Source organism: Lichenostomus cassidix, chromosome 3, assembly GCF_008360975.1.
Source record: "Lichenostomus cassidix isolate B80296 chromosome 3, HeHo_3.0, whole genome shotgun sequence".
Lineage (NCBI taxonomy): Eukaryota > Metazoa > Chordata > Aves > Passeriformes > Meliphagidae > Lichenostomus > Lichenostomus cassidix.
Genome location: NC_139483.1, coordinates 13,502,692 through 13,529,927, shown reverse-complemented (window position 1 = coordinate 13,529,927; position 27,236 = coordinate 13,502,692). Strand labels below are relative to the sequence as shown.

The following is a 27,236-nucleotide window of genomic DNA, read 5'->3' as shown; positions in this document are numbered from 1 at the left end:
TGATAAGAACCCACCCTGATGAGAACAAAGAGGACTGCCAGAATACGTTATGGGAAATTAAAAAAAGCTATTTTGCACACAATTTTCAGAAACAGTTTCCAATGCATGAGAGTAGAGGCTGCTCTGTGGATGGGCTGTCATAATCAAATCCTTAGAAAGGGATGAGAAATGAGTATATTATTCTTGATTTACTATCACTTCATTTATGATTTCCAGTTAATACAGATTCACAAAGCTGTGCCAAGGAGATACTAAAGGTCTGATTGGGCTTTCCTAATTCAAGCAAAACCCATTCTCTAAGTCCTTTTGAAGCCTTTCAGGCTTCTGCCAACTCTAGCAATTTTTATTGCAAGCTTTGCAGTACTGAATGTTTAGCTTAACATTTCAGATCCTGGAGTTCTACAACATGTGATTCTTTATTTACAGTTTTGAAAGATGTTTATCACCTTCATGACTGAACAGAAAAACTTGCAAATGGAGCTTTAAAAAAGTGTTAAAAATAAAAGAGAAAAATAAGGAAGAACTTAAGTATCATTTTGCTGAATACCTTCATAAAAAGGTGACATTCTTAGAGCAAATTCATGATTTCTGAGTCCGAGTGCACACTTAGGGCCCCCCAAAAGTTAGCAACACGTGTTTCCATTTAACACAAGTCCTGCTCTTGCAGCAATTAAGCTGGGGGATTTCTTTCCATGCTCATAAAGGTAGGTAAAGTGTTGAGCCTCCTCCCATGCATTGCTGGGGGAGCAAGACCTCTCCTGCAATCCTCAGCTCCTGTGCCAGTGGCCATGGCTTCCCCAGGTGTCAATGGCAGAGTGAAAAGCAGAGGAAACACCTCACTGACCAGCCAGCTGATGCCAATTTTGCACCAACTGCTTGAGCAGGCAGCCTAATCCTTAAATTGCCTGCTCCAGAGTCTGCTATGGCTCTGTGGTGATCCTACAGCCATCTGAAAAGCTTGGATAAAAAAAAAAAAAAAGCAACCCATAGGGCAGTAAAGTGTCCCTTCCACAATAGCTGCAAATCTGCACACTTGTCAACATGGAAACAACACAATGCTTGCTTGATTTCCCTCTTCTTCCCACCTCCTGATCTCCTCTTTTTTCCCCCCTCCTTTCCTGATACCTTTTGTTTATTCTGTGAGCTACTGGAGGCAGGGACTTTCACTTCCTCTGTGTTTACAGAGTGCCTTGCATGGAGGCTGACAGCTTAAACGCCATTATAATCAAAGGGGGAGTGGGGCGGAGGATTTAAGGCACTAAGCAAAATGAGGCATTCACCTGCTATTGACATTCAATAAGCTTTGAGTACCTTTCTCCCCTTTGAAAAATTTACCTTTCCAAGTGCAATAATTAAGATGTCTGTCATCACCAAAACATCCATTGTTAAAATACTTCCAAGCTGGGAAAACCTTCATTTAGAGCAGAATCACTAGCAAAAAGCATTTCTTTCTCAGAAGCACTAAAACCTCCTTCATCTAAAATCATGCACAATTCAACATACTTTCTGGAAGTCCCATGTCTGTCTTGCATCATATATTGCTTTTGTTAATATCTGTGAGGAAGCAGGGATTCTGTCAATAAAACATTGTAGGTTTTTTAAAAGAACTTTCCCTATAAATAGAGATTTAAATGATCTTCTGTAAGTATTGCAATCTTTAATTGAATTCAATACCTCTGCAAATGGAGCAAACAATCTCTGACTGATTGGATCATTTGCTTCTATTCTATTTCAGCCGTGCATTGGTTTGTAGTAATGTTTTTTCATTAGCAATTGCTGTTCAACTGCATATTTTCTTCAGTAACCTAATTAATGCAAGAGAGGTAACTTTTCTTCTTGTGCATTACTGTATGTCAATGCAGTTGACACTCTTGCAGAGGTTATATATAAGCAAAAATCAGAAAAAAACCGTAAAGGACAAAAATGAAAAAGAATGAAGACATTAAAGGTAGATTTTTTCATGAGATGGTGAGTGCCTTCATCTCCAGGGACATCAAGATGGAAAGTGATTACTCAGCACCCTGCAGGACAGACCCCTGAGACTCCTATGGGTCAAGAGCTCAGAAATTATTACATGCAGGTAGAGTAAGAACCAGGTATGAATGAAGGGAAAAAATTATGTTCCTAAAGTGCTTCAATAGCTTCTTAGGTCTTTGTTGCATGAATAGTATAGCATCCTGCAGACAAATCTCAGCTCTGACTTTGGGATGTTATCAATCTCTTGAAGTCGGATCAAAAGCCTGATGGCAAACTGTGCTCCAGTGCAGTCCCTGACTAATTAAGTGTATGAAATGACATGCAGAGATCCTATCAGGCAGAACATTTAGACATAGATGAAGTCAAGAAGGACTCATTTATACACTCAGGATGCCCCAAGTACTGCAGTAATGTTACCATGGAATGCTTTCTTCACAAATGCTGATTTCAGGCTCCTAAATGAGGAGTTTACCATTGGATGCATAAAGTCCTTGCTCCAGCTAAGCTAACAGGTGAGAGAGGCTGATCAAAACCTTCACCCTCAGAATGTGCTCTGCACCTCTGGGTGCTCCTGGAGTCTGCTGGAGGCTCCTCATGGTGGGGTAGCAAAGAGCTCATGGTATTTCAGCACAGCCACTTCAGCTGGAAAGGACACAACTGCATTGGGACCATTCAGCCCCAGCGGCAGTGAGGTTCTCTAAAACATCAACTGGATGTTCTGACAGAGTTGATAAAGGCCACATCATATTTCAGGCACCACAGTCTAGAAACTGATCAGCTTTGGAAGATCATTTTGCCCTAATTGTCTGTTTACCCTCTTCAGAAAAATTTACACCTCACCATAGCTGTTAGCTTAAGAAAATTTTCTTCCAAAAATATCCCATTGGAAGACCTCAAATAAAAAAGTCTTAGTGGCTAAACATGCAAACAGTGTGTAAATTATACTGGGGAATACTCCCAGAAACTGAGGCCAACTGGCAAAGCAATTATACCAGTAAATTCCTGCTGCCTAGAGATCATGCAAGGTGCCAACTGAGAATGGTCCCTGTGACATTTTTCCTCCAAAATTGTGCCTGGGAGTTACATGAGAGAATGGCAGAGGCCAACAGTATGCTGGGAACTGACAGAACAGTTTAACTTTGTTTAATTTAATTTAGTAACATTAATTTAGCCGAAATCCTTCCACACTCTGAGGGTGTTCTGCACTTTTAGAGGCAGATTTTCCCTTTGGTAAATTTGATGAAGCTTACATTTTGTTCCTGCAAAATACTGAGGTCAGACTAGTTGGATAATAGAGTGCAAGGTACTATTTAAAACAGAATTAATAACAAAGAAAGTATATTGCTATTTATTAAAATTCTGTAACTTGCTACAATAACCATTAAAACCCCCTTCAACCAGCAAGTCAAAATGCTTTTTTTAAGGCTCATTTTTAACTTAAATGTACTGCTTCAAGTTTGTTAAATAAGAATTTTTACTTATATTTTATTGTAGTTTTTGGTCCATAGTATAAAGCATACAAAGATACTACAGATATGAAAACTGAAGTGTAAAGTTTGATGCCCAATTAAATTTACTATGTGACTTGAGTTTTTACACAGAAAACAGGCAACCTGACCTCAGTCTAATCTGCATGTGCTTCATTCTTGAGAAAAAATGAACCTCATTCAGCACATCCTGTCCCTCCCTTGTGATGCTTTCTGTATTGTCCTATTTCTGGATCTCAGGAGTGTAGCTGCCATGGCTTGATGGCACAGTGGGCACACAAACAGGCATGTGAACCAAATGAACATAAGAAAAGCTTTTAGCAGTGTATCTTTTTTTTTTTCTTGGTTTGGTTAAGAGTTTGTTTGTTTGTTTGTTTTGTGTGGGTTTTTTTAAGAAAGAATAACTATAAAAGAATCTTCCCCACCACAGGAACATCTTGATAAGTTTTAGGTTTTTAAAGCACAATGTCTGAAGGGTGTTACTCAGGGTGGATACAAGATAAAAGTTTTTAATTCACTCATCTGTTTCCCCCTCTCTCCTTTTCTCAATAATTAAATTATTCCACATATTACACAGAGACCCTGACAAAACCGGAAAGCAACTAAATACATCACCAAATTCATGAGATGCAAATAACCTCAACAAACAGTAAACAACAGCCTATGACTTGGAGCCTGAGTCCCCCATGGTGAAGAGTGCTCTTAATTCCCTGTGCTGTCACTACCTCTTATGAAGAATATTGCCAGAGAAGATGATCACTTGCAGGACTGTAGAAAGTGTTAATTCCCTCTTTTTTAGCCTCTTGCACCTTTTGTCTGCTCACCTCCTTCCTGTTCTCTCATAAAACTGGGTCTCTTTTCTCTCTCTCATGGATAAAGTCACCACTTCATTTCATTATCTCTAATTCCAGACATCCTGCATTGCTACACTGAAAGTAATCGGTCTAAGCCATCAAAGGAAGAAAGGGTATTTAAAGATATGCACCACTATGAAGGTGGATGAAGGATCAATAAAACTCAGCACCAGAACAATCTGAACTGGTAAGTTTGCCTAATTTAGAGGAACAGCAAAGTCCTTACTTTCCTTCTAAATGCTGATGAACATCACATCCATGAGCCATGTGTGGTACAGAACTTTTAACTGTAACTCATGCATTTCTTTAACAGGAACAATTTCATCTGCACAGGGAATGCAACAAAGGAAGCCACACTCAGAAGTGAGAAGATATTTTCAAAAGGTGAGGAAGGCGACTCACCTGACCAATGGGTTCTTTGGTCGGAGCCTTTCCTCTCCTGGCGGTGCTCGTGGCCAAGGTGGTGGTTGTTTCCATGACTGACGTGGACATCTCCGACTGCATCGCGGTGGCTGTGGACTCGGTTGTCATAGAGGAAGGCACTTCACCAACAAGTCTCACATTTCCTTCTATCACGATGTTGGCATCATTTTCTGCTGCCATATTCAGAACTTTCAAGCCATTGTAGTAAAGACCAGAGAGCTGGCCTTGGAAAGGGTGGCCACGTTCCTTGCCTCCAATTTTTATGGTTGCTTGGCTATTGAAGATTGTGAGCTGACGCCCTGTGAAGATAACATTATATACATGCAAAAATGTTGACTGTGAACGCTATACTCTACACGAGTGATAACAGATTGTCATGGGGTGAAAAATGAGAGCAATAAACTATAAGAAAAGGATTTGACTCATAATTCATTGCTTTTTAATGAGGTGTCCATGAAATGCATAAATTTTGAGAGCATTTGTATTTTTCTTAATTTACGACGTTTTGGGATTTATATGTTTTTTGCTAAAAGGCCAATCAAATATATTTGCAAATGTGTTTGGCACTACAAGATATACCCCTCTCCCTTTTACCTGAAAGCAGTGCTAACCTTTTGGTGTGTCTCAAGAATGCCAGGTTTTCTAATTCCTTAAGATAACTTTTTCTTCAAGTCTGCCAACATTTAAACTTTGGTTGTTTTTTGTTTTCAAGCAATGCAGCATAGAGCCTATAGCTTTATGTAAAAGTGAGTTTATGTATGTATAGACATATACAAATATGTATATACACACAGACAAAGTTTATATATATGCCAACAAGTCACTAGGTCAAGTGAATTTTAAAGAATTTATGCAGTAATTTGTTGCATCTCTATATAAGTGGATATTTACATTTTTAATTAAATATTTCCTTTTAGTATTTAAATGTTTATTTCCCTTCAACATACACACTGAAAAGAAACACATGGTTCACACTGAGTATCTCAGAGGCAGATTCAAAAATAGATGTCTGATTGGCTTTCAGCAAGGCTATCAATTAAAATAAAAGAGTTTAGATGTAAAAGCGGCTTCAGAAATGATACACATACCGATGGAGAAATCATGGCACATTTCCATTAAACAGAGAAATCCTCAGCAACAGTACCACTCTTAGTAAATAGAATAGTCACTTTAGCAGATTGGTTTCTGCTCACAAAAAAGCATGCACACAACTTTAAGTTCTGTTTTAATTAGTGTTTGTTCCAAAATCCCCTTAGAAAGTTGCAAACGTTAAAGGGACTTCATTTTGATTGGCAATTCATATTGCCCACTATTTAAGATACCTACAGTTTAAACAAATTTTTTTTCAGGACCATAATGAAGATATCGTAACTACAGATATTTTTAGTTAATAATTTAGATGCTGGAACATGTAATATAATCTATGAATGATTTATAATTTTTGGTTAATGTTTGCTATGAGTACCTTCATAGATTGAGTTAGTGGATTATATTTAACAGTCCCTTTAACCTTAAGTTAACAGGGTAAGATTATTAAACAGCTGGTACTTCTAGAAATGTATAGAAATTATTATACAAGGTATGCAAATATTACTCTATATTTTACTTTTTAAAATTTGTTTTAATTTAGTTTTACTGAAATTTATTTTTTATGTTTATTAGTGTTACAATGAAGCACTACTTGGTTATGTTCAAATTATTTTTTTATTTGAAGTTTTAATCAATGTTTTTTACCTTTGTCGAGTAGCCATTCATCAACTACTCGACCAAGTCGATATGGAATTCGCTGTCTAGCAATCGCCAGGCGCTCGTTATCATTGTTTCCTTTAAAGTTTAAAGAGACATTTCATTGGTTAAAATCTGTAAGGTCAAAGGTTAAAAGTTAATACTTAAAGCTTGAGCTATACAGTTGCCACATGATTTTTTGAAATTTGGAATTTTAAAAAGTGCTACCTAGAACATTTCATGGTTCAGACTTTTCATTCATTCATTTATTTTATTTTAGCAAACAAAATTATTCCTATGTTAATTGAAAATTAGAAATCTGCATTTGAGCTAGGTTATTAAACTTATGTTATAGACAGACCCAAAAAACAAATTTAAACATCATCGGCTTTACAAAAAAATGATAGTTGACCTCAGGGTTTTGTCTTTTTTGATGTTTCTTATTAACTAGTTAAACATGTTCAGGTGAAACAGGTTTAAGTTTTCAAAAGACATCCAACCTCTCACTCCAGGTTAGTCAGTTAAAGAAGAACACAACTCTTAATCACCACCTAAGGCACACTTACTTCTGCTGTCTAATAATAGTCCTGCTGCAACTTACTCCTAAGCAGAAAAAATACACACTTCTTCTCTTCATTTAAATAAAATCCAGAGATTCAAATATATGATACAGAACAGACCAGAGCATTCACAGTTTGTACATTCTCTTAGGACTCGTTGACAATGTCTTGAAGGAACACCAAGGCTTTGACAAAAGTGACTTGTTGAAAGGTAGCCTGGTTCTGAAACATGGAAGTGCTTTAAAATTTAGCAAGAGGCCATCTGTGGTGGAGTTTCATGAACCAAGAACTAACCAGAACTCAGCAATGCAAAGGACAAAGTTGTCATGTTTGCCAACTGTATCTATTCTCAGTGTGTGTAGAGATCTTTAACTTCTCTAACTAAAACAGTGAGATAAAATAAGGCTGGTTGCAGTCAGAAAAATAGCAGATTAGGAATAAATAGCGCAACACTTTAAATATTTATTTCTAATCATAGTTCTTTTGTGTTTGAGTGATGTAGTTGAGATACCTCAGAAAACCACTTAGAAAACTACTTAGGACAATGGCAAACCTAAATATTTCCTTCAATGTATAGACTTTTGGCAGCAGCAGACTTTTAAACCAACAATACATTTTATTTCATTGTAATGGTTCATATCAGTAAAGAATCTGAGAGGTAAGAAAATCCAGATAAGTAAAATTCAGTCATTTATAATTCATGTCCAAATCCAATCTTATTGGTTCAAACATACATGTTGTCTTTGACTTCAAAATCCACCAAACCAACCAAGTACCCAAGTCCTGTATCTGCAGTGGAAATGTAAGCACTCACTGCAGTAAGCCTACATAGTGCTCAGAAAGATGTTCTTGAGCTAGAAGGTCCTACTGCTAATTGTCAAACAGAAATATTTTCCAAATTCAGGAGATCAGCGTTCTAGTTTGTCACAAAATTACAAGCCATAACAGGTTTGCAAGGAAGAATCAGAACAATAGCTCCCCAAAATTGCAATTGAGACCATGGTGGTTTTATGCAGATATTTATTCTGCAGTGATGAAAACTGCTGTTTTCCATGTTTCATGCATCCCTCACTTGGTTTAGCATGCACATCATTCACCATGCCAGAAGCTAATCCTATTTGCTTTGGAGGAGATGGCCTTTTCCTGTTTGTTCCCTGTCCAACATAGAATCATAAAATGTTTGGGGTTGGAAAGAACATTTGGAAATCATCTACTCCAACCCCTCTGCTATGGGTAAAGACACCTTTCACTACATCAGGTTCCTCAAAGCCCATTCAACCTGACCTTGAACCCTTCCAGTGATGTGGCATCCCCAACTTAGGACAACCACAGAAGGTGGTTCCACAACTTGTCTGAGTAAATTTGCTATGTGAACTTCTAAGTGTATGTCATATTAAAAGCTGTGTGGACATATATACATATATATATATATATATAACATATACATTTTGCTCATATGCACATTTTTCTCTGTTCTCAAGCTTTAGAAATATTTTCTGCAAAACAGAACTGAAACTGAACATCAAACATTTTCTTGAAACGTTCCCTTCTGTACTTCTCCAGGAAAGTGAAAATTTAGAATTAAACACATCACAACCCAACTACTGTGATGATGTGAGAATACAAAAAGTTTTAATTTTTTTCCCTGTTATTATGTTTAAAATTACTTCTCTTCATCCTGTCCTCCTTTTCTTACAGCCAACTTCCTGTGACTAAATGGAAATTTGAGAAATACCAGAAAAAAAACACGTAAGAAATGCCACGTGACCAACACAGGAGCCAAAATAAATGGTATGATCCCACATGTTTCTGTTCTGGATTTGTATCTTCCATCAAAATATATATTGTGTATATATTATACCTAACCCAGTGAGTTAGTAATTTATATTTTCTGACAGGCAGTTACTTTTAACACATTTAGCTTTTCAAGAAGATGTTTCTACAGTTTTTATTGAGGCATTATCAGTTGAGTCACTGAATAAGTGAGAGAACATCCTATTTCCAAAAGGTTTCCTTAACTTAAAGTAAATGAATCATGAGTTTTAGTTAGTGTTGCGTACCTTTTTTTTGGGGAATCTATATTTAAAAAAAAAATTGGGGGAGTGGGTGAGATTCTCCCATGTCATTTATAAGAAAGGCTAAGTTGTTCAGAAGAGGTCTGTGGGCATAAGGAATGCGTTAACATAATGGAAATAAGTCTCATGAATAGAGATCATCATCCACTCATCAACTTCACACACAGTTACTCACTGGATGCCTTTCATGAACAAACCCTCTCTAGATCCCACAAGAACTGGGCAATTGTGGCAAAATGTTCACAACTGCCTATATCGGGAAGGCATTAAACTGTGTTGTTTATTCACCCAGTAAATCGGGAATATTTGGTAAAAGGACCCTCTGCAGCCACCAGACTGGATGCTTAGTGTTGTTGCACTTCTCTGTTGTAAATCCATGACCAGCATGGGATTTATCCTAGGAAAGGTCTATTGCTGCCTCCACTCTCACTAGTCTGCAGCTGCTCCAGAACATCTCTATGGTGATCCTGGAAACTCCTCTGTGAATTAGCAGTATAAATTTAATCTTGGCCAGCTTATACATTTCTTTGAATTATTTCATTAAAACATACAATATGTATGATTTGAGACTATTATAATGTGATTCTATCAATAAATTATGTTTTATACTAGCTGCAACAGTCCTGCACCACTGGGAGCAAAATTCAAATGAAAAGCAAGGAAATAACAATTTGATTTGTAAAGGTCACACAAAAAATAATTGCTGATTACATGAGCCCATTCCTCATCAGAGGAAAAGTGCACTATGAAATACATCTCAATTTGACACTATTACATTAGCTTAAATTCTCCTAGTGTATAATATAAATGGAAAGGCTAGGGGGAAATGGTGTGGAACTTATCTGGATTTGGTTTCAAGGAGAACACATGGATTTAGTAATGATGAAACCAGCAGACACATAACAACTGCATTAAAAAAAACAATACATAGAATTGAAAATAACAGAAACTACATTAAAAAGCGACCAAAATCCTATTAGTACATAATGAAAAACACACATTTTTTCAATAAGTGCTTTCTCTCAAACATCTGGTTAGGGTGATCCACTCAGCTACAACAAATCTGGATAGACTCACTGAATTCAGTAAAACCTATAATCTCATCCCCAGTAGAGAAATCATAAACACCACTGATTGTTTTTCTCAGGAGTATTCAGTGCACGTTTTTCTACCTTCCTTTATTTATGCTTGTTTTTACCAACATGGTGAACCACAAGGAACTTCTTCAGTAAAAACACTTCCAAGGAGGTTAATAAATTTTTTCATACCCTAAATAAACCTGTGGCTTTGAGATTTTATTTCTGTTACCCATCTGAAAGATTAAGTGCTTTGGCAGGCATCCTTTCAATCGTAATTCATAAAAAAAATCCCGATGTGCCTAAACTTTAATTGTAGACAGTGATGTGACTATCCAGCATTACTCTTCCAGGTTATATGGCCAAGATTTCTTTGATTAAAAAAACTGGGTAGAAATGATTCACTCAGGATGTGCACCATGACATTGTCTAACCTGATTGAATTCTAGATGGCTTCATTCTTCTGCCAAACAGACAATATTTTGTCACAACAGGGTGTTAATTCCATACTGGCAGAAAGGCTTCAAGGGAATAACAATAATTCCAAAGAATCAAGGTAAGCAGAGAAGAGCAGCAAAGGTCAAATCTTTGAGTCAGAGCTAAATCTTGTGTCACAACTGAGAAGAAGCAGTCCAAAAAAACTTTAATCATACCTTTATATCTATAGGTCAGCTGGGACAAACCAACTATGTGAACTTCACTAATATGTATTTTATCCCTCCTGATTTATTATATTGTCAGGGCTGGAGTGTAATTCTATTTTGTGCTCTGAAATAAAGGTGTCAGTTATTGATGTGAAATAGCAGCATCCTTGAAAGAGAATAAGTAAGAAGGTTGAAAACCATGAGTCTGTGAAGAACAACCTAGATTAGAGAATATTTTCTTTGAAACAAACCCTTTACCAGAATACAAATTCGCATTGTTAGTCCCAGTGATCTGTTAGGGAAATAAATAACAAAGTGATGAAACCAAGGTCTATCTCCATTTATAAACAACCCTCTCTTCCTAGTTTTACTCATCATGATCTTGACACTGCTGTTTCTGAATCATGAGCCTTCTGACATCTGCAAGAGGAAGACAGAGACCCATATAATTCCTCCAGATGCAGTTAGGGATGAAAACCTGACTGAAATGCCAACTGCATGGTGTGAGAGAGAGCCACAGCAGCTCTGGGATACAAGGGCAAACAGTCCCCAAAGTATCCTATGGCCAAGAGATGAAATCATAATCTCAATAATGGCCCATACTAAAGTTCTTTGAAATCATCTATTTCCATTATTGTGCACACATACTTGAGACTGAGTTGCATGGGGTAGAGGAGAAGAGGTCCAAATTCACCTCAGGAAGTCACTGTGTTTGCAGGGGATGCTGCTCTCACCTATATTCTTGCTGAGTGTTTACAGACTTGTCTATCAGGTGTTTGATCCAGGAGTGAGCTCCAGATGGATCAGATTAAGGTGTATTTCTTTTCCTGCTGCTGAAAGATGTCAGCTCTACTTGTTCCAGTGTGAGGGGAGAGACAGAGGAGGATGCAGTGGTCAGCCTGGAAGGCTGTTGTGTGAGGAGTTTCATACCCAGAAGGCTGATGTGGGCTTCCTCCAGTGTTCAAAGAGAAGGTAAACACATTGCTGCAGAATGTGAAGATTTTGAACAATCCTTATCGTCAGCTCAGTGAGAAGATAAAAAGTGCAAAGAAACTCTTAAGTTAGAGAAGAACCTGTAGCAAATAAATAAGAGTGCAGCTCTTCAGTGCCTTACCTTCTTGAGAAAATTTAACCTATAAAGGGAGAAACCACTGTGAAATGTAACTTCTCCAAACTTTGAAGTGTCAAGCCTGGCAAGTTCATATTAAATAACCCATAACACAATACGACCATTCAGAAATTCCCAAATTCCTTATAATGAATAGTAAGCATCCAAAGATACTATTTTGATCACAGAATGACTGATAGGAATCTTCATAGCAGAGTAAAATCTCTCACTGGTGGCTTATGACACTGCCAAAAACAAAGCAAAACTTAGGTTTGCCTTTAAGATAACTACAGTTACCACATTGACTGAAAGATGAATAAATTGGTTCCCATTCCATTTATCCTACAGACTGTACCAAATCATATTATATTCATTCACCTGTAAGCTCCTTATTTCATGCTTGCACATTAAACAAAGTAAACAATGTTTTTACAACTTTCTACAGGATTAAACTGAGAACTCTCATTAACCTCTCAGGGGAAGCTGAACCTTCACTTCCAATCAACTCCCTTCTGCCCTGTTTTGGTTTTGATTATTTTTCACTGGATTAATTGGTAATTAAATGAAGAGTATGCTTTTCCTGACTCTCAGTTCCTCACTATTATGCAGTATCTGTCTTAGTTTGGTGTATTATATCAAAAACATGCAAGAGAAGATGAAAACAACAAGAAGCAGATAAGAAAACATAAGACTTGTCTGATAAATTAAAGGTCATATTTTGTTATCAGGACTTTTAGAAAGATCCTTTGTACTGCCTTTATAGTATTTAATATTGTTGGGCTGCTACTAAAACAGGCAGGAAAATTGATAAAAATCATTGAAGAGGAATGAATTGTTGCAAGTATGGTACCATGCCCCACATCACCCCGAGTGACATTTTGTAGTTCTTCAAGGTAAAAGGACTCTGAACTGTTTCTAAATCACAATCTCACAGCATTTTAGCTTACAATTTCTATATAAATTTAACCAGAAGTTGGCTGTAAGCAGTTTCTTATTCAATAGATTTCCAACAGCTGGAAAATGGAGAATGTTTCAAGCCTATTGCATTGAAAATTAGCTAGGTCTGAGATAGTAACCACTGAGGGTGTTCTACTGACTTCTGCCCGGGTAGCAAGCTGGATGATCTTCATTTCATGCTAGCTAAGAGGTGCTATAGAGAATGTCTCTTGACAGAAATAATATATTATATAAATGAACAATGGCAAATGGGAAACACTGTGCTCAGCTCTCATTTTAAACTCCCACTGGGGTGTAACTCCATGAATATCCAGTATTCAGGTAGAAGTCATCAATAAGAAAGGACTTATTAACTGTGTGGTAAGTCTCCTAATTAAGTTTAATCACCATGTAAGTTCTGAGATCAGAATAGGACAAACTGTCAAAAGGTCATTGCTCATATCATTGCATTTTATTGTAGTCAGCGAAAGGCTTTGGGAAAATCTAATTTTCCCATAAGTTATTTGTGGAGAATTTGCAACGCGAAAAGTTATCTGAAACAATAGGGAAAAAATCTTCTGGAGTTAAATCCTGCTCTTGGTTATGTGGTTGATAAGAGAAAATAGTGTTGGCCTTCAGTTGTGATCTCCAAAGCTGCTGCAATTGGATTGCAATTGCAGACTGTTCAGAGGCAGCTCAGGGTGCAGATAAAGTTGTGCTCATTACATGACCAGATTCATAAAAACTGTAAGAAATTCAAAGCACTCAGCATCAACCTTCATCAACAGCGCACAAACCAACTTGGCTGCAACTCTAAATTTTAAAAACATTGATTTCATGTTCTTTCACAAAACATGAAGATGCTGGAGTTGACCCCTATGTCCCAAAGTCCTGGACCATACAGGTGCTTTTTCACACTTGCTGCATCTGCCCAAGCTGTGTCATCTTGCTCTCCTGTGGATAACCATAATTACACACAAGCCAACAGGAAAAAAGGGCCATTATTTGGGCCTGAGTTTGCCGAGCAGAAAAAAACAAATGTGCCCATATAGACAGAAAATGGCATTTACAAGATAAAAATCTGTTCTGTGTCAGCAGTGTGGGCAAAAAAAAAAAGAAAAAGAAAAAAACCTAGCCCTTGGCCAAAGCAAGCTCTAGACTTTCAGTTCTGTCTAAAAGTGGCATTTCAATTTGTGTATTTAAGCCTTGCAGACATTTTACTATAAAAGAATAATCTATTTCAAATGGAAAGGTTTAAACTTGTACATATAGGGGGATTTTAATGCTTCTGGCAAGACACAGAAACAGAAACTGTAAATAATAGAAACATATGCTCACTGAGATAAAAGCAGAGTGCTTTAGGACTGCAGAACTATAACAAGAAGTCCACCATGCAACAGCATAATGGCCATGGGTAGACTCCCAGAGGAGATGCAATTTTATCTGTTAAAAGTTGAAATAAGTTGATTCCCCATTTATAAATTTAAAAAAAGTTTAGCTAATACTTCCCCTTTAATCTATGCTATGTTGTATATCACTGGAACTTTTGATAAAACACAGCTCATTTTCTAAAATCTGCAAGACATTTCCAATTAGCTAAGTATTTTCCCCTTGAGATTATGTTTTACCTCAGGGGTTCTTTTGTGTAGTGCAACTTAGAATTTTGAGAATTGTTGCAAAACATTTGATTTTGTTTGGAGATGGCAATTCTGAAGAGAATTGAAGAGTTCATTGCTCAGATACTCTTAATTTCTATATTAAAAACTTTTCTATAGTTTCCTTCTTGTATGGTCTAGGAAGTTCTCAAGGAAGGGAAAATCCGGTTATCATAACACATTTGTCACCTTCCTGAAATCTGTGCTTTATGACTTCTCATATTCTCTGTATAAAAATGGGACAAAGACCCACTGCTGAGTAAAGAGCTTGTGTAGGGGAATAGGCAGGAGAAATGCTGTCAGTGTTGGCACAAACCACATCCATGGAAAGTCCATTTCACTGCACCCTATTCTGCAAAAGTCCTTCAAGACACACTGAGCACTGAACACGGAAGCAATTCTCTGGTGCCTTCCTAAATCATTGCCTGAAAACATCTTTGAAGCTACAGAACTCTCCTTGCATGTTTTCAGATGAGAGATGGTGTCAAGGCAGCCTTGGGCCTCTAGAAGAGAAAGCCAGTGACTCCAAAGCCAGTCCTCACACATGGATCTGACCTGCACCAGCTCAACCAGCACATCCCAATGCTTTAATGTGCCCAGGGTACACTTTCATATAAGGAGCTGCTCTGTTTTAAAGTCACCAAGGCTGAATTTTGGATGGATAGTGCAAAGCTGGCAGCTAACTTTCATGTAGATCTAAATTTATTGGCTTGATTTTTCAGAGCAAATCTGAGCTGAAATGCCAGAATGAAGAAACAATCAATATTGAACTATTTAAGCATACATGCATTTGCAAGGAAATAGATAATCACTAGTCAACTGTCAATAAGTTTAATTTTTCATTTTGTTTTACAAAAAATCCATTTGCTGATGCAATATCCACAATGTAGACCTGACTTCTACTTTGAAACACTTGTGAAATGTTAAATGGGAAAAAGATCAACTTTAGGAAAAAAATTGCTCTGCTAGCACAATTTACACATCTACTTTTTCTCAGGAAACCACTTGACCTTTTAAAAACATACTGAAGCCCACTATGTTGAAATTAAATAAGGCTATTATCATCTTTCCAGCTTTATGAACTCTTGTAGCTTCTCTAACATGAAGCACTAATGCATTATTAAATATAATGTAATATGCTATTTAAATTATTTTTATTTCTAAATGATGGTACTGAGAAAGGTGAAGTATTAAATAAGCATCTAATTCAAAGCAGATAATGCACTAACAGCTAAAACGTGCAGATGACTTACTAATAAAATATTAATGCATTCCAGTTTAATAAGGATATTTTGAGACAAATTTCAGGGCTCTGAGCAGGAAGGACTATATCAGTCCATCAAACAATCTACTGTCCATCATTACCCATGAAAGAACTGGCATGGACTCACTAGATTAGATGGGGAAAGGAAGCTGCCTCCTGTCCTTGCTTTTATTCATATGCTTACAGCTTTGCCACTGCTTCTGAAGCAGAACACTAAAACTTAGAAACAAAGTTTTATGGCTGAGGCTGAAGTATATTCAATTAACACTAAAATATGACTAACTGCCAGGATGGATTGCTCCCACCAGTAAAGTACAAGGCTAAAACGGGATTCTGACAAGGACTGGAGTAACATCCCGTTTTGTTTTCTGCACAGAACACCCATGGTGCTCACATCCACAGAGCTATGACAGATAAGGGAGGTGTACAGGCAGCAGATTATTTTTGACACACTCCTGCAGCATGGCTCATCTCTCCAGCTCAGCTGGAAAAGCTGCACGCAGGCTTACTCTGTGGAATGCTCTTTAACTAAAGTCAGCTACTGCAAAAATTACATGCAACAAACTGTGAGCTATCAGATAGAACGGGTAAGCAAGCAGCTAACTAAGAATCATTCCTTACATATCAGGATTTATGGATGTATAAGTATACCAAGCTGAGAAAGAGAAAGATAAATGTTATATTAGGATGTAAGTAATATTTCTAGTATTCTCTTTCTGCTCTTTTGCAAGCACATTCTCAATTTGATGTAATGCAACTGACACGTTTAAAACATTGCATAATAATGTTTATGAATATAGAAATTATACCTGGAAACATTTTTTTTTCCTACTCTGACTTTAATTCCTGGAAAGCTATTGCTGTATCTGCATTATGAACACATTGCTACTATGCAACTGTGCAATACTGTGCTACTAGCATTATTCTTATATTGATAATACACTCCTAAGACACAGGCCTAATGTCAACTGCACATCACAGGATATGACTATTGACCCACTGCATCAGGTATTCAGCCATAAAACTATTCTTTGGTTAATTTACAACCTGTAACAGGCTCAATCAGGACTTCCAGGAAACTGCGTTCTGCTGACATGATGATACACCACAGAGGCAAATCTCTCAGGAGTGAATTCCAAGGCTCACTGTTGAAATTCTGTGCTCATTTCTTCCATGAATTTATCTCTGGCTACAGCTTTCTAGGAACAGCTAAAGAGCACTGTAAGCATCTCCAGTTTTCTCCTCCTGAAAGCACTTAGACTGTAATCAAGTCACTGCATAGTTTTCTTTTTGACAGTATAAATCACTTAAGATTGTGCCTCTCTGGGGATCTTATTGCACACACACTGATTTGTTTTCTTCCACAGAGCCACAGACCCCAGGTACAGACTTTGATTCCTATTCCAGAGCTCATTTCAAAGTGCTGAAGAAGGTGGTAAAATCCTCCTCAGTTCTTAATGCTTTTTAGCCTTTTGTGCCCACAAAGCAATTTCCATAAACTCCTTTGTCACAGCTTCACGTGATACTTCATACAGAGCAGCCTGGAAGATGAGCCCCCCACAGGTGTCTTCTTGGAATTATATTTCTCCAGGACACTGTCTGCATTGCCATAATCTTTTCAGAGCCAGAATTGAACACCAGTGGGTGGGGGGTTTCCACTCAGTGAGTGTCCCTCACTGAGAACCATCAGTTCTATGCAATACTGAGCTCATTAGCTCAGGCTGACTAATGAAAAAATTAATTACATTCACTACTCACCACTTGTATGAAGAGCATCCACTAGCTTTGGGGTTGAAAATAAGATGTGTGGCTATGATGTAGAAGCTCCCCAAAGTCATTGCCATACTGTAACTGCAGTGTTGCTCCTCTATGCCTGTAATTTGGCTCTTAAAGGATGATTTCTATACACAGGATACCCAGGAGCACCAGAGAATTTAATAAAAGGGGAGGGGAACCCTGAAACTGAGCCTGAAACCTCTCTGCCCAAATCCTTCATGTGTACCATATCCTACCACAGCTTTCTGGAATTGATAGTGCAGCCATAGCTGAGTTTGTATTTTAGTTCAGAAAAAAACTCACTTGAATTTGCATGAGAGAAACTCCAGGACTAGGACCCTAAAGTGAGATGCTCAAGAATCCTTTGGCTGAAAATTGCTATAAGGCAATTGCTGTGCTCTGTAAATGAGAGAATGCTTTCAAGATTTAGCCCTATACCCAGCTACAGTTATATTTCTAGCACCATTTGTTCTTTTGAAAAGGGCATATTTATTCTTCTCTCCCTATTGTGCAACTGTAATTTAAAAAATTTAAACCTCTGCTCTATTAATGCCCATCAGTTCTGTAAAACAGGAAAATCAAATTGTCTTTATATATACTTAACCTTGACAATATCATGTTTCATTCATTTTTTAATGTCCACTAAACCCGATGCTGCACCAGAAAGGCCATTTAACTCCTTAGAAATAGTTCACTGAGGAAAATAAACCATTCACATCTCAATTAAACCAATTTGTAAAAGCATAATTTCACTGCCTTTAATTTAGTTAACTTCTGCATGTAAGGGGTTGAAATTAGGATGCCCTTTACAATGTTTCATGCTTCTGATACACTGAGGGATATTTAATTTTGGCTTCAAATTTATTTGAAATGCTGTATACTACACAATCTGACCCTTGTGAGGCTCAAAAGAGTTCTAGGTTTTATAAATCATATAAGGTAGGCTTTTTTTTAGAGGTAGGATAGACTGGAAAACAAAAAGTCCTCTGGCTTAGCTATACCTTGCTGGGGTCAAGGTAGTTCTTTGAACACTCTGGAACACTCTGAACTTAATTGTATATGCATGATATAATACAACAGTAGAATTTGTTGCAACCAAGGTGCCGCTAATCTCAAATATAAAATATGAAAGAAAAGAATTATTTTGACAGTGTGAATGTTGCCGTTGCAAGATGTTTTTTTGTTTTTGTTTTTTTTCCACCAAAAGGGCTTAAGACTGAATAAATCTAATCACACCACAGGGTGAAGAGATGAGTGTACAGCGTGTCTCCTGTGCTCACAGGGCACAAAGGGGAGAAAGAGAGTCTAGAGAAAGTGCATAATCATATGTTCCAAATAGCAATGATTTGTGTCCTTCTGGATACCTGCTTAATGCAGTTCTCTCTCTGGAAAATATATCTAGGATAGAGCAAGTTGCTGTTTTCCCTGCTGCAGTATGAATTATAGTGACTATTTCTGAATTAGTTAGTTTAATGGAAGTTCTTATCCTGCAGACATAAAGTACTGTACTGCTGTCACACCTCATGCCACCAGTAAAATATATTGGGGACACATGCACGAATGTGCCCCAAATAAAAAAATACCTCATCTTCTGAGAGCTCCTAAAACACAATAGCACTGCAGAGAAATTAATTTTGTTTTCCATATGATAGATTGTCTGGTTGGAAGGCTCAGCACCACAGTGATTTGCTCTGTCCTGAGAAAGGCTCCCATGGCAGACTGATGCCAGGCTTGCCCCAGAAGATAATGGAAACAGAGTGCAGTGCAGAAGGAGCACACAGTGCTACACTCTGCTCTTGCATGCTCAACCAGCCACTGGGAGCTTCAGTGTGAGCCTCAGAGCAAATCCAGGTGTGCTCATCTAGTGAGGCATCTCAGGAAAGGGGCAGTATCACAAACATGCCACCTTTAATGTTACACAAAAGTCATTTCACTGGGGCGAGCGAATTATCTGTTTGGCTCAGTGAGTGACACGATGGGTAAAGTCCTGTGTAATGAGGTACTTGTGAATCCTCTGGAGGCTGAAAGAAAAAAAAAAAAAAAGGAATCTGGTGTTCAAATCTCTGCACTTTCTTCTTTTCCTGCCACCAGGAAAGAAAAGAAGAAAGACTAATTTCTTTTAAATCATTGATGCTATCAGAGATACCAGCATTATACTGTTAAGAAAACTACGCAGCTAAAATTCTTTGGGAACACATTTGAGTAAATTGTTCTCTTCTTTACTGACAAGATGTTAATCCTCCATTTCTAACTTACCCTACTAGATTGGGTGTGATGCTGCAGGTTAAACAGAAAACCTATGTCAAGGCAAATACAAGTTCGTAAAAGAACCTCCAAGTATTGGCAATATTTTATCTTTTGTGACCTGACTTTTGGGAATTGTTAATAGATAATGGCTTTCCTGAAGGGGTGAAAGGGGACAAGCTGTGACAGATTTGCCATGTCTCATTCTTAGATCTGTTTTCACTTCCATTTCCTTCCTCTAACTTGAATCCCTGGAGCTTGCTGTCTTCAGAAATTCCATTTCCATACCACCCTGTGCCTAATTATGGAAAGCAGGTATCAGCCCATCCTCTGCCACAAGACACAAAAAGAGCACATCTCTGTCTCTTTCAGCATTTTAGAAACGTTTTTCTGAATCACTGCTCATTTGACATTTTCTTTCTCCTTCCATTGTGCCACCCTGCCGTATTTAACTGAAAGGTGTTATACCTTCTGTGATCAGGTAATGACAACTGTGCCACACATTTTATCAAGATCTGCATTTAATTACAGGATCTAACAAGCCTAAGAAGGGATGAGCCTTTGTATTTCACCAGGATATCCAAGATGAAAAATAAAGGGAAAAAAAAAAATCTGTCTTCAGACTCAGAGAAGCATTATTATATAGCATTATCTGACAGAAAGACCTGATAAGCTGTCAAATTAAAAAGCTGATTTGGGAAATTTTACTGAAACCACTTTTTGAAAAGAGACTTACTGTAGTGCTTTGTTTGGGTATCACCTAGGCTCCTTATTTAAAGACAGCAGCAGGATAGAACAATTTCCTAATCTCTCAAAGGGCAGCAGCACTTTTTAAAAAAAAAATAATTCTTTGGCTTTGGGTAAGCTGCAACAGAGGCTCACCTGAAGAGAACTGGGAAATAAATTGCCCTTTTTGTTAACATCAATCTTTCCCATCAACAATAAAATTATGTGGAAAGTGAGACCTGTGTGCACGCTGCCAAATACATTTAATCATAACCAAAGAGCAGTGAGAGCTGTATGAAAACAGAAAAACATGCAAGAAATCTGTTGTGCAATTACAAAGGTGAGGAAGCACACTGACCTAGTTACATCCATCACTTAACTGCTGGTTTGTGTCTCAGGAACTATGATGAATTTTTCATGTATTTTGATTCCTGCTTCTTCCAGGATAGTTTCTTCCATCTTTACTCTGGAGAGCTTGCTGAACTGAGTTTCAAATGGTTCCTTATTTTTACTTCTCCATGCCATTATTTTACACACTGGTATAATGCTTTCTTTTATTCATATTATAACTGAATATTATAACATGAATACAGGGAGATATCAGCTTCCTAGAATACTCATTGAGGATTTTGTCCAGACAAAACCAACAAAAAAAACCCCAATTTTATCTTTGCTTTGGCTAAGTATTGAAAACATCACATAAAAGTTAATTGTAGGAAATGTTTTTTGATTGAGTGATCAGGAGTTGACTTTAATATAAGGACAACTAAAAATAAACCTGCAAATCAGATTCTTGATTTTAAAAGAGCAAAATTTGATAAGGTGAAGGAAGCCAGACTGTGCAATCAGTGTAAGGGGCTGGATTCATCCAGGAATGACACTTGGAAATTCTATAAGGTAAAGTATTAAAATAATTATATACATATACATATATATACATACATATATATATATTTTTTTGAACTTGCACCTGCAAGGTTAAAATATACAAGAGGAGACTTGCTAGACTGAACAGCTACACTATCACAGGCAATGATAGATACAATATTACAATACAATATTACAGGAGGTTAAAACCCCAGACTTGCTCAATGAAGAAGGCACTGCTTTTCAGAATTAGAAAGATGATTGATAGACAGACAGACAGACAGACATACACAGGTAAAGTTGCCAAAACTTAGGCCCAAGGAACCTTCCAAGGGAAGTAAAGTAAATTTAAAAGCCAGAGATTCTTAAGGGCTATTAAACAACAAACAAAGAGAGATAATAAAGAGTCAAGTAGAATCACTTTGTAGTAAAGTTGATGATGATCCAAGGGAGAAGATTGAATTGACTGACAGGAATGTATCTAATGCAGATCTCCACATCTCAGAAGAAAGCAGTGTACATATTCTTAACAAACTTGTGGGATAAAAAATGAGAAAAATTATCTCTATCCCAGAACTTGAAAATAAGAATACAGGAATTTTAAAATACAGCTATCCAATGGGGCATGTTACTTCTTGTAGTGCAGAAAAGATAATGTAATAGCTTTCAATGAGATGAATTAAAAAACTACCCAGTTGAAGCATTTAGTCTGACCTGAGCAATACATTGTGCTTTAGAACAAATTTTAAAAGAAATAATTAAAGTACATGGAAGCAATTGGAAAATGAGATTAAATGCAAAGATTTACCAAATCATGTTAGGCCAGTTTAATAGCTCTATTCGACAAGCTAACTAATTTTCTAGATGAAGGCAATGAAGTATATCTAATTTATCTGGATTTCAGTAAAGCATTTGATATGATGTCATGTAGCAAATCACAGATTAACTGTGGAAAAAATACAGGAGTACAGGAGTGTAAAAATTGTATGGTAAAAGCTGAATAAAGAAAACCAAAAAAACAAGGGGCAGCACTGAATAAGGATTTTTTTCTCTCCTCCTTTCTCTATCTCAGGTAGAGACTGATATCCTGCTCCTGTAGCTATTGACACATTCTGAATACAAGAGCTGCTTGTTAAACGTCACACTCAAGGCTCCCATGTTCCCAGGATGCATCTCCTCCCAGGAACTAGCATTGGAGTCATCTTTTCCCTCCAACTCCCACTTCATTCGGTGTTTTCTTTAGCTTCTTGGTGAATCATTCCCACAGATGATAAGCAGTCATTGCTTGTCACATTCAGACCTGCCAATGTGTCAACTGTACCATATTCTGGCCCTTCTGTTCCCTGCTATATTGCCTATATTTGAAAAATAAAAATCTTCAAGAAATAGTAGATGGGTCAGATCTACCAAAGCTCTCCAAGTATTTTGGGGAACTGATGCCATCTAGTTGAACAAGTAGAAGATCTGCATGTGCTTAAGTCAAAGAAATGTGATAAACCCAATGCTGAGTTCCACATGGAGTTAACAAGAGGAATATCATGGGGAATTCCCAAACTGTGTCAGACTGTGCCATAGGAGCTACCACAGAAGCCACTGCAGATCTGAATGCAAGGAAAATCAGGGGTTTTCTCCCAGAAAAAACTATACTGGTGGAACTCCTAAGAAAGCGCCCAAGTTGAGTTCCATAATCGATTTTTTGTATTTTACTCATTGATCTCTGTATAAAATGCCAACCACAAAATTAAATCCGTATATGGCATGAAAGTAGACACAGTGGTAACGCTGAAGAGGCTGCAGGTATCAGCCAAGAGGAACAGAGCCCTTCTTACTTAACAGAAGTGTCACCAAAGCTTATACTACAAAGTGCAGGTCACACACCAGATATAGGACCAGTCACACCAGTTTTTTCCATCAAATGGGATACTCTAAGACAGAATTCATAAGGAAAAACATTCAACAGGTAATCAGCTGCAGAATGACATTGGGTGTTCCAGTTCTGAGGTATGAAAAAGAAAATTAAGATCTTAAACTGCATAATTAATGTCTGCATTAAAGTCTTCATATGACTTTGAGGTCCTGCTGTTCTCACTACTGTCCATTTTCAAACTGATGTGCATTGAAAACCAAATTCAAAACAAAAAAAAGCATTGAAGAAAGGTCATTATGATGAGCAGAGAAATGAGAAAACTACTCTGAAAAAAACAGGTAAGAACAAAGTGGGAAGAACTGGAAAGTTCTTGGACTGAAAGCAAAAGAAAATTTCTTAGGATTAGGATGTTTCTCCTAAGCTACCCTCTAAGAGAAACAATTCATGCAAAGAAGCAGACTTGACCCAGTACATTTTAATTTCTTATTTCTTAAGCTCTTCTACCACTAACCTAACTTTTAAATACACATGGGGAAAAAAAAAAGAAATGGGAATGGGAAAAAATGCCATCCAAACCACTAATCCTTTACAGGGAAAGTGGGCCATTGATTTAAATATAGTTCCATTAATATTTTCTTTAGCATTCTAAACATTCTCAGAACTTGTTTTTTGACTGATAATGAAAATAATCCATGAGCTGTCTACAGCATTAAACTTTTGTCTTGAGCCAGTACAATCAATTAAGAATATTTTCTATGAAAATTCAAATTATCTCACCCATGTGCATTGTCTTTCATAGATCAACTTTGCTTTTACTGCTACAATGCATGTCCAACAGAGTAAGTTGTTTTCATAACTCTGGGATAGGAATGAAAAATGCTTTGATTTATTAAAATGTTGTTTAAGCAAACGAAGATTTTGCAAAATCTCTCATACTAAAAAACAAAGGCAAATAGCACAAAAGAAATCAAATTTCAGAAATTAAAAATTTGGGGGATTTAAATGCTTGTATTTTAAAATACATTTTTTTTATTTTTATATTTTTCATTTTTCCATTTTGTTTTTTCATTGCCTGTTAAAGCAAGCTTATTTTTTTAAAATTCTTCATTCACTAATCTTTTTCTTCTGTAGTAATCTTGATATTATTTCTAGAACAGCCTTTAAGTATGGTTTTCTAACTTTTATGTTAAAAAATATCAATGTTATTCAATATATAATAAGTTTTAAATCATCATACTTCCATTGAAAGTCAACTAATTTACTCCTTTGATTTTCATTAGGTGGGAATCTGTGCCCCTGTTCTGCCTAAAGTAGAGTCTGATCCATCAAAGAACTTGACCTTTACCACCAGGGCTGTGTAAATTCTTCCTGAATATTTTCACATGGAACTTTATCAAAGACTTTTTGCAAATCAAAAACCCCAAGTATATTAACTCATTCATATTTATGGCCCATTATCTCCTACAAAACCAGAGTAGGTTTAACTGTAACAGGTACCAGCAGACCTTCCCAGATGGAGAATTCAGCACAACCAGAACCCCAGGCAGATGTGACTCCATGGACACATGAATGACCATAAATATTACTGATGAGTTTTGCTTTCCAGATCAGGGAGAATGAGACATTACTTGGTAACTAACTACTGACTCAGGTGGCCATTATCATTTTGCATGGATGTGGTGATAACACTGTCCATTTCACTAGAGTATTCAAAGACACATTTGTGACAGTGTTTGAGATCTCTCCCTACCACCACAGTTACACCTGAAAAACATCTTCGATTCTCTTCAGAAGTGGCTGCAGGGGCTTGGATTTGGAAGCTATTTCTAAGGCAATACATGGATCACTTGGGAAATGTTAATCCATTCCTGGAGAAACAAATGTACTAACACAAATGCCTCTTGTAAACTTCATAGTCAATCTGAACCCAAAAAACCCAAGACAAAAGGATGCCATTTACCTACCCTAAGTAGGATACATGGTTATAGCTGACTCCTAGCATTTATCTCAAAGTCCAGTGTACCCCGTGAAAAGATGACAGACCCCTTGTTTTATTTTCTAGAATACAGGGACCATTGAGAAGCATTTAAATGACACACCCCCTTCCCTCAGCCCTTGGATGTCCTGCAGCAACAGCCTTTATCCCAGGGATCCAGAGAAAGTCTCTAAAGACAACATGTGTGATCTCAGCTGTTTAATCAAAACCAGACCACCAAAAAACCCCAAAACCAACCAGCAAAAAAAAACAAAAACCCCCCACAAAACCCAACCCAGAATTACTCTACACTATACTAAAGCCATATTGCAGAGGTATTTGGCAGTAAGCATAATGTCAGTTAGATCTTCTGCCAACATACCTGGACTCTCCCACAGGTTCTTCTTTGGTGTCTGTGCTCCATCAAGATTTATACTCCCCAGTCCTAGGGATATTTCTGTTCCAGCAGTCTGGCAGTGCTTTGGACAAGCTCTTTTGTGCAAACAGTGTGAGTGACACGCTCCTGCTGTCAGATCTTGGTCTGTCAGACACACCCCTGACATGTCCTGACCCATGGGGCACATGAGGACAGCTGCCACAGAGTTCTGCTCCTCTAAGGCTGAGCAAAGATCCAAGGATGACTGGGAGGGCAGCATTTTAGATATTTGCCCACATCAGAATGTATCTTCCAAACTTCCCAGGAGCTGCTGAGCATTCCCAGCAGATTGAACAGCTTTAGATCCCTTTTCCAGTAGGTCACTTTCTACACAGGAAACTCTGCATCAGTCTGATTTACGATGGAAGTCATGAAGAGTAAATCCTCACCGGTAAAATGATTAGTTGTGCTGTGTGTTTTAAAAGAATCAGCACTGGGCAAACTGTCTTTGACCACAGAAAGCACAGAGTTAGTCTCAGAAAAGTGATTCTGAAATTCTTTCACAGTAAGTAGTGGTTTTAAAACAGTATTGTGGCTTTAAAATGTCTTCTACCTTGTTTTGATATACTTTCTCAGACTAGTAAAATGTACATACTTCACTACCAAGAAAAAAAAAATCAGATAATTAAGAAAACTGTTTTTCATGTTAAATAGATATGGTTATGAGTATTATCATGATAAAGATTTGGGTTTTTTTTTTTCTTCTCCCTATTTGATCCTATTTGAAACAGATGTTCTTTCAGGTAAGGAAGAAAATGCTGTTTCAAATTAAATAAAATGCTTTGTTCTCAGATTATCTAAGTTCCTGTAAACACTGGGCAATCTTGACATAAAAAGCCAGAACGTATTTTTTAGAAAATAATGAAATTAATATTTTGATATTACTAAAAATAATTTCCCTTTTTTTCTTTTTTCTTTAATTTTGGCAATAATTCTTAGTTCAGTTGGACACAAATACACAAGTCCTTTGTTCTATGCATCCTTAGGAAATCTACACTTCAGTGTAGAATTATGACCTAACTGAAGTTCCAAGAGCAGCCTCTTCACAGAAGCAGCTGGAGTTGCTGTGGTGCAATCCCATCACCACAACAGCAGCCAGACTGTTGGGAAAGGCAATTAAAACCAGATAGTGAAGCACACAAGATAAGCCTCAAGCAGCAGAAAGGATCTGCATGGAAATGGGGATAGTCTATTGATTAGGAGCACTGAGTGCACAGTCAGCAGTTTTCTCATTCCTGTTTAATATGATCATAAATTAGGCTGCATCCAGGTAGGTCAAAGAGAATTCACTGTCTGAAAAAGAGGTCAAGATGAAATACCAAAGTTCTTTGGGAAGGTGCAGAGGGATGGTGATAATTCAGGAAAGAGACGTAACACTGAATTTAGTTAAGAAAGATGGAATATATAAATTGAGTGAAGATATGAGCTAAATCTTGATAGTTTAATCACCTATCAAAAAACTGCAATGTGCCATTCTCAATCACAGGGCTACCCACCAGCCACAAATGCAATGAGAAATGGGGAAAACAGGATCAACATTTAATAAAGGGCAGAAATTGAA

The 27,236-nt window shown here is 37.2% G+C and overlaps 1 protein-coding gene across 13 annotated transcripts in view; it reads right to left on the bottom strand.

Moving 5' to 3' along the window:
• The window catches only part of NRXN1 (neurexin 1), a 670,457-nt gene that overhangs the window by 88,194 nt on the left and 555,027 nt on the right, over positions 1-27,236 (bottom strand). For 11 of the 13 annotated variants that reach the window (XM_085054558.1, XM_085054559.1, XM_085054563.1 and 8 more), the window contains 2 exons: positions 6,476-6,565; positions 4,721-5,040 (listed from right to left, as the gene is read on the bottom strand). In XM_085054558.1, the coding sequence (XP_084910684.1) occupies positions 4,721-5,040; positions 6,476-6,565 (410 nt within the window). The remainder of the gene's footprint in view (positions 1-4,720; positions 5,041-6,475; positions 6,566-27,236) is intronic. The other 2 variants (XM_085054568.1, XM_085054569.1) reach the window with 1 other exon arrangement.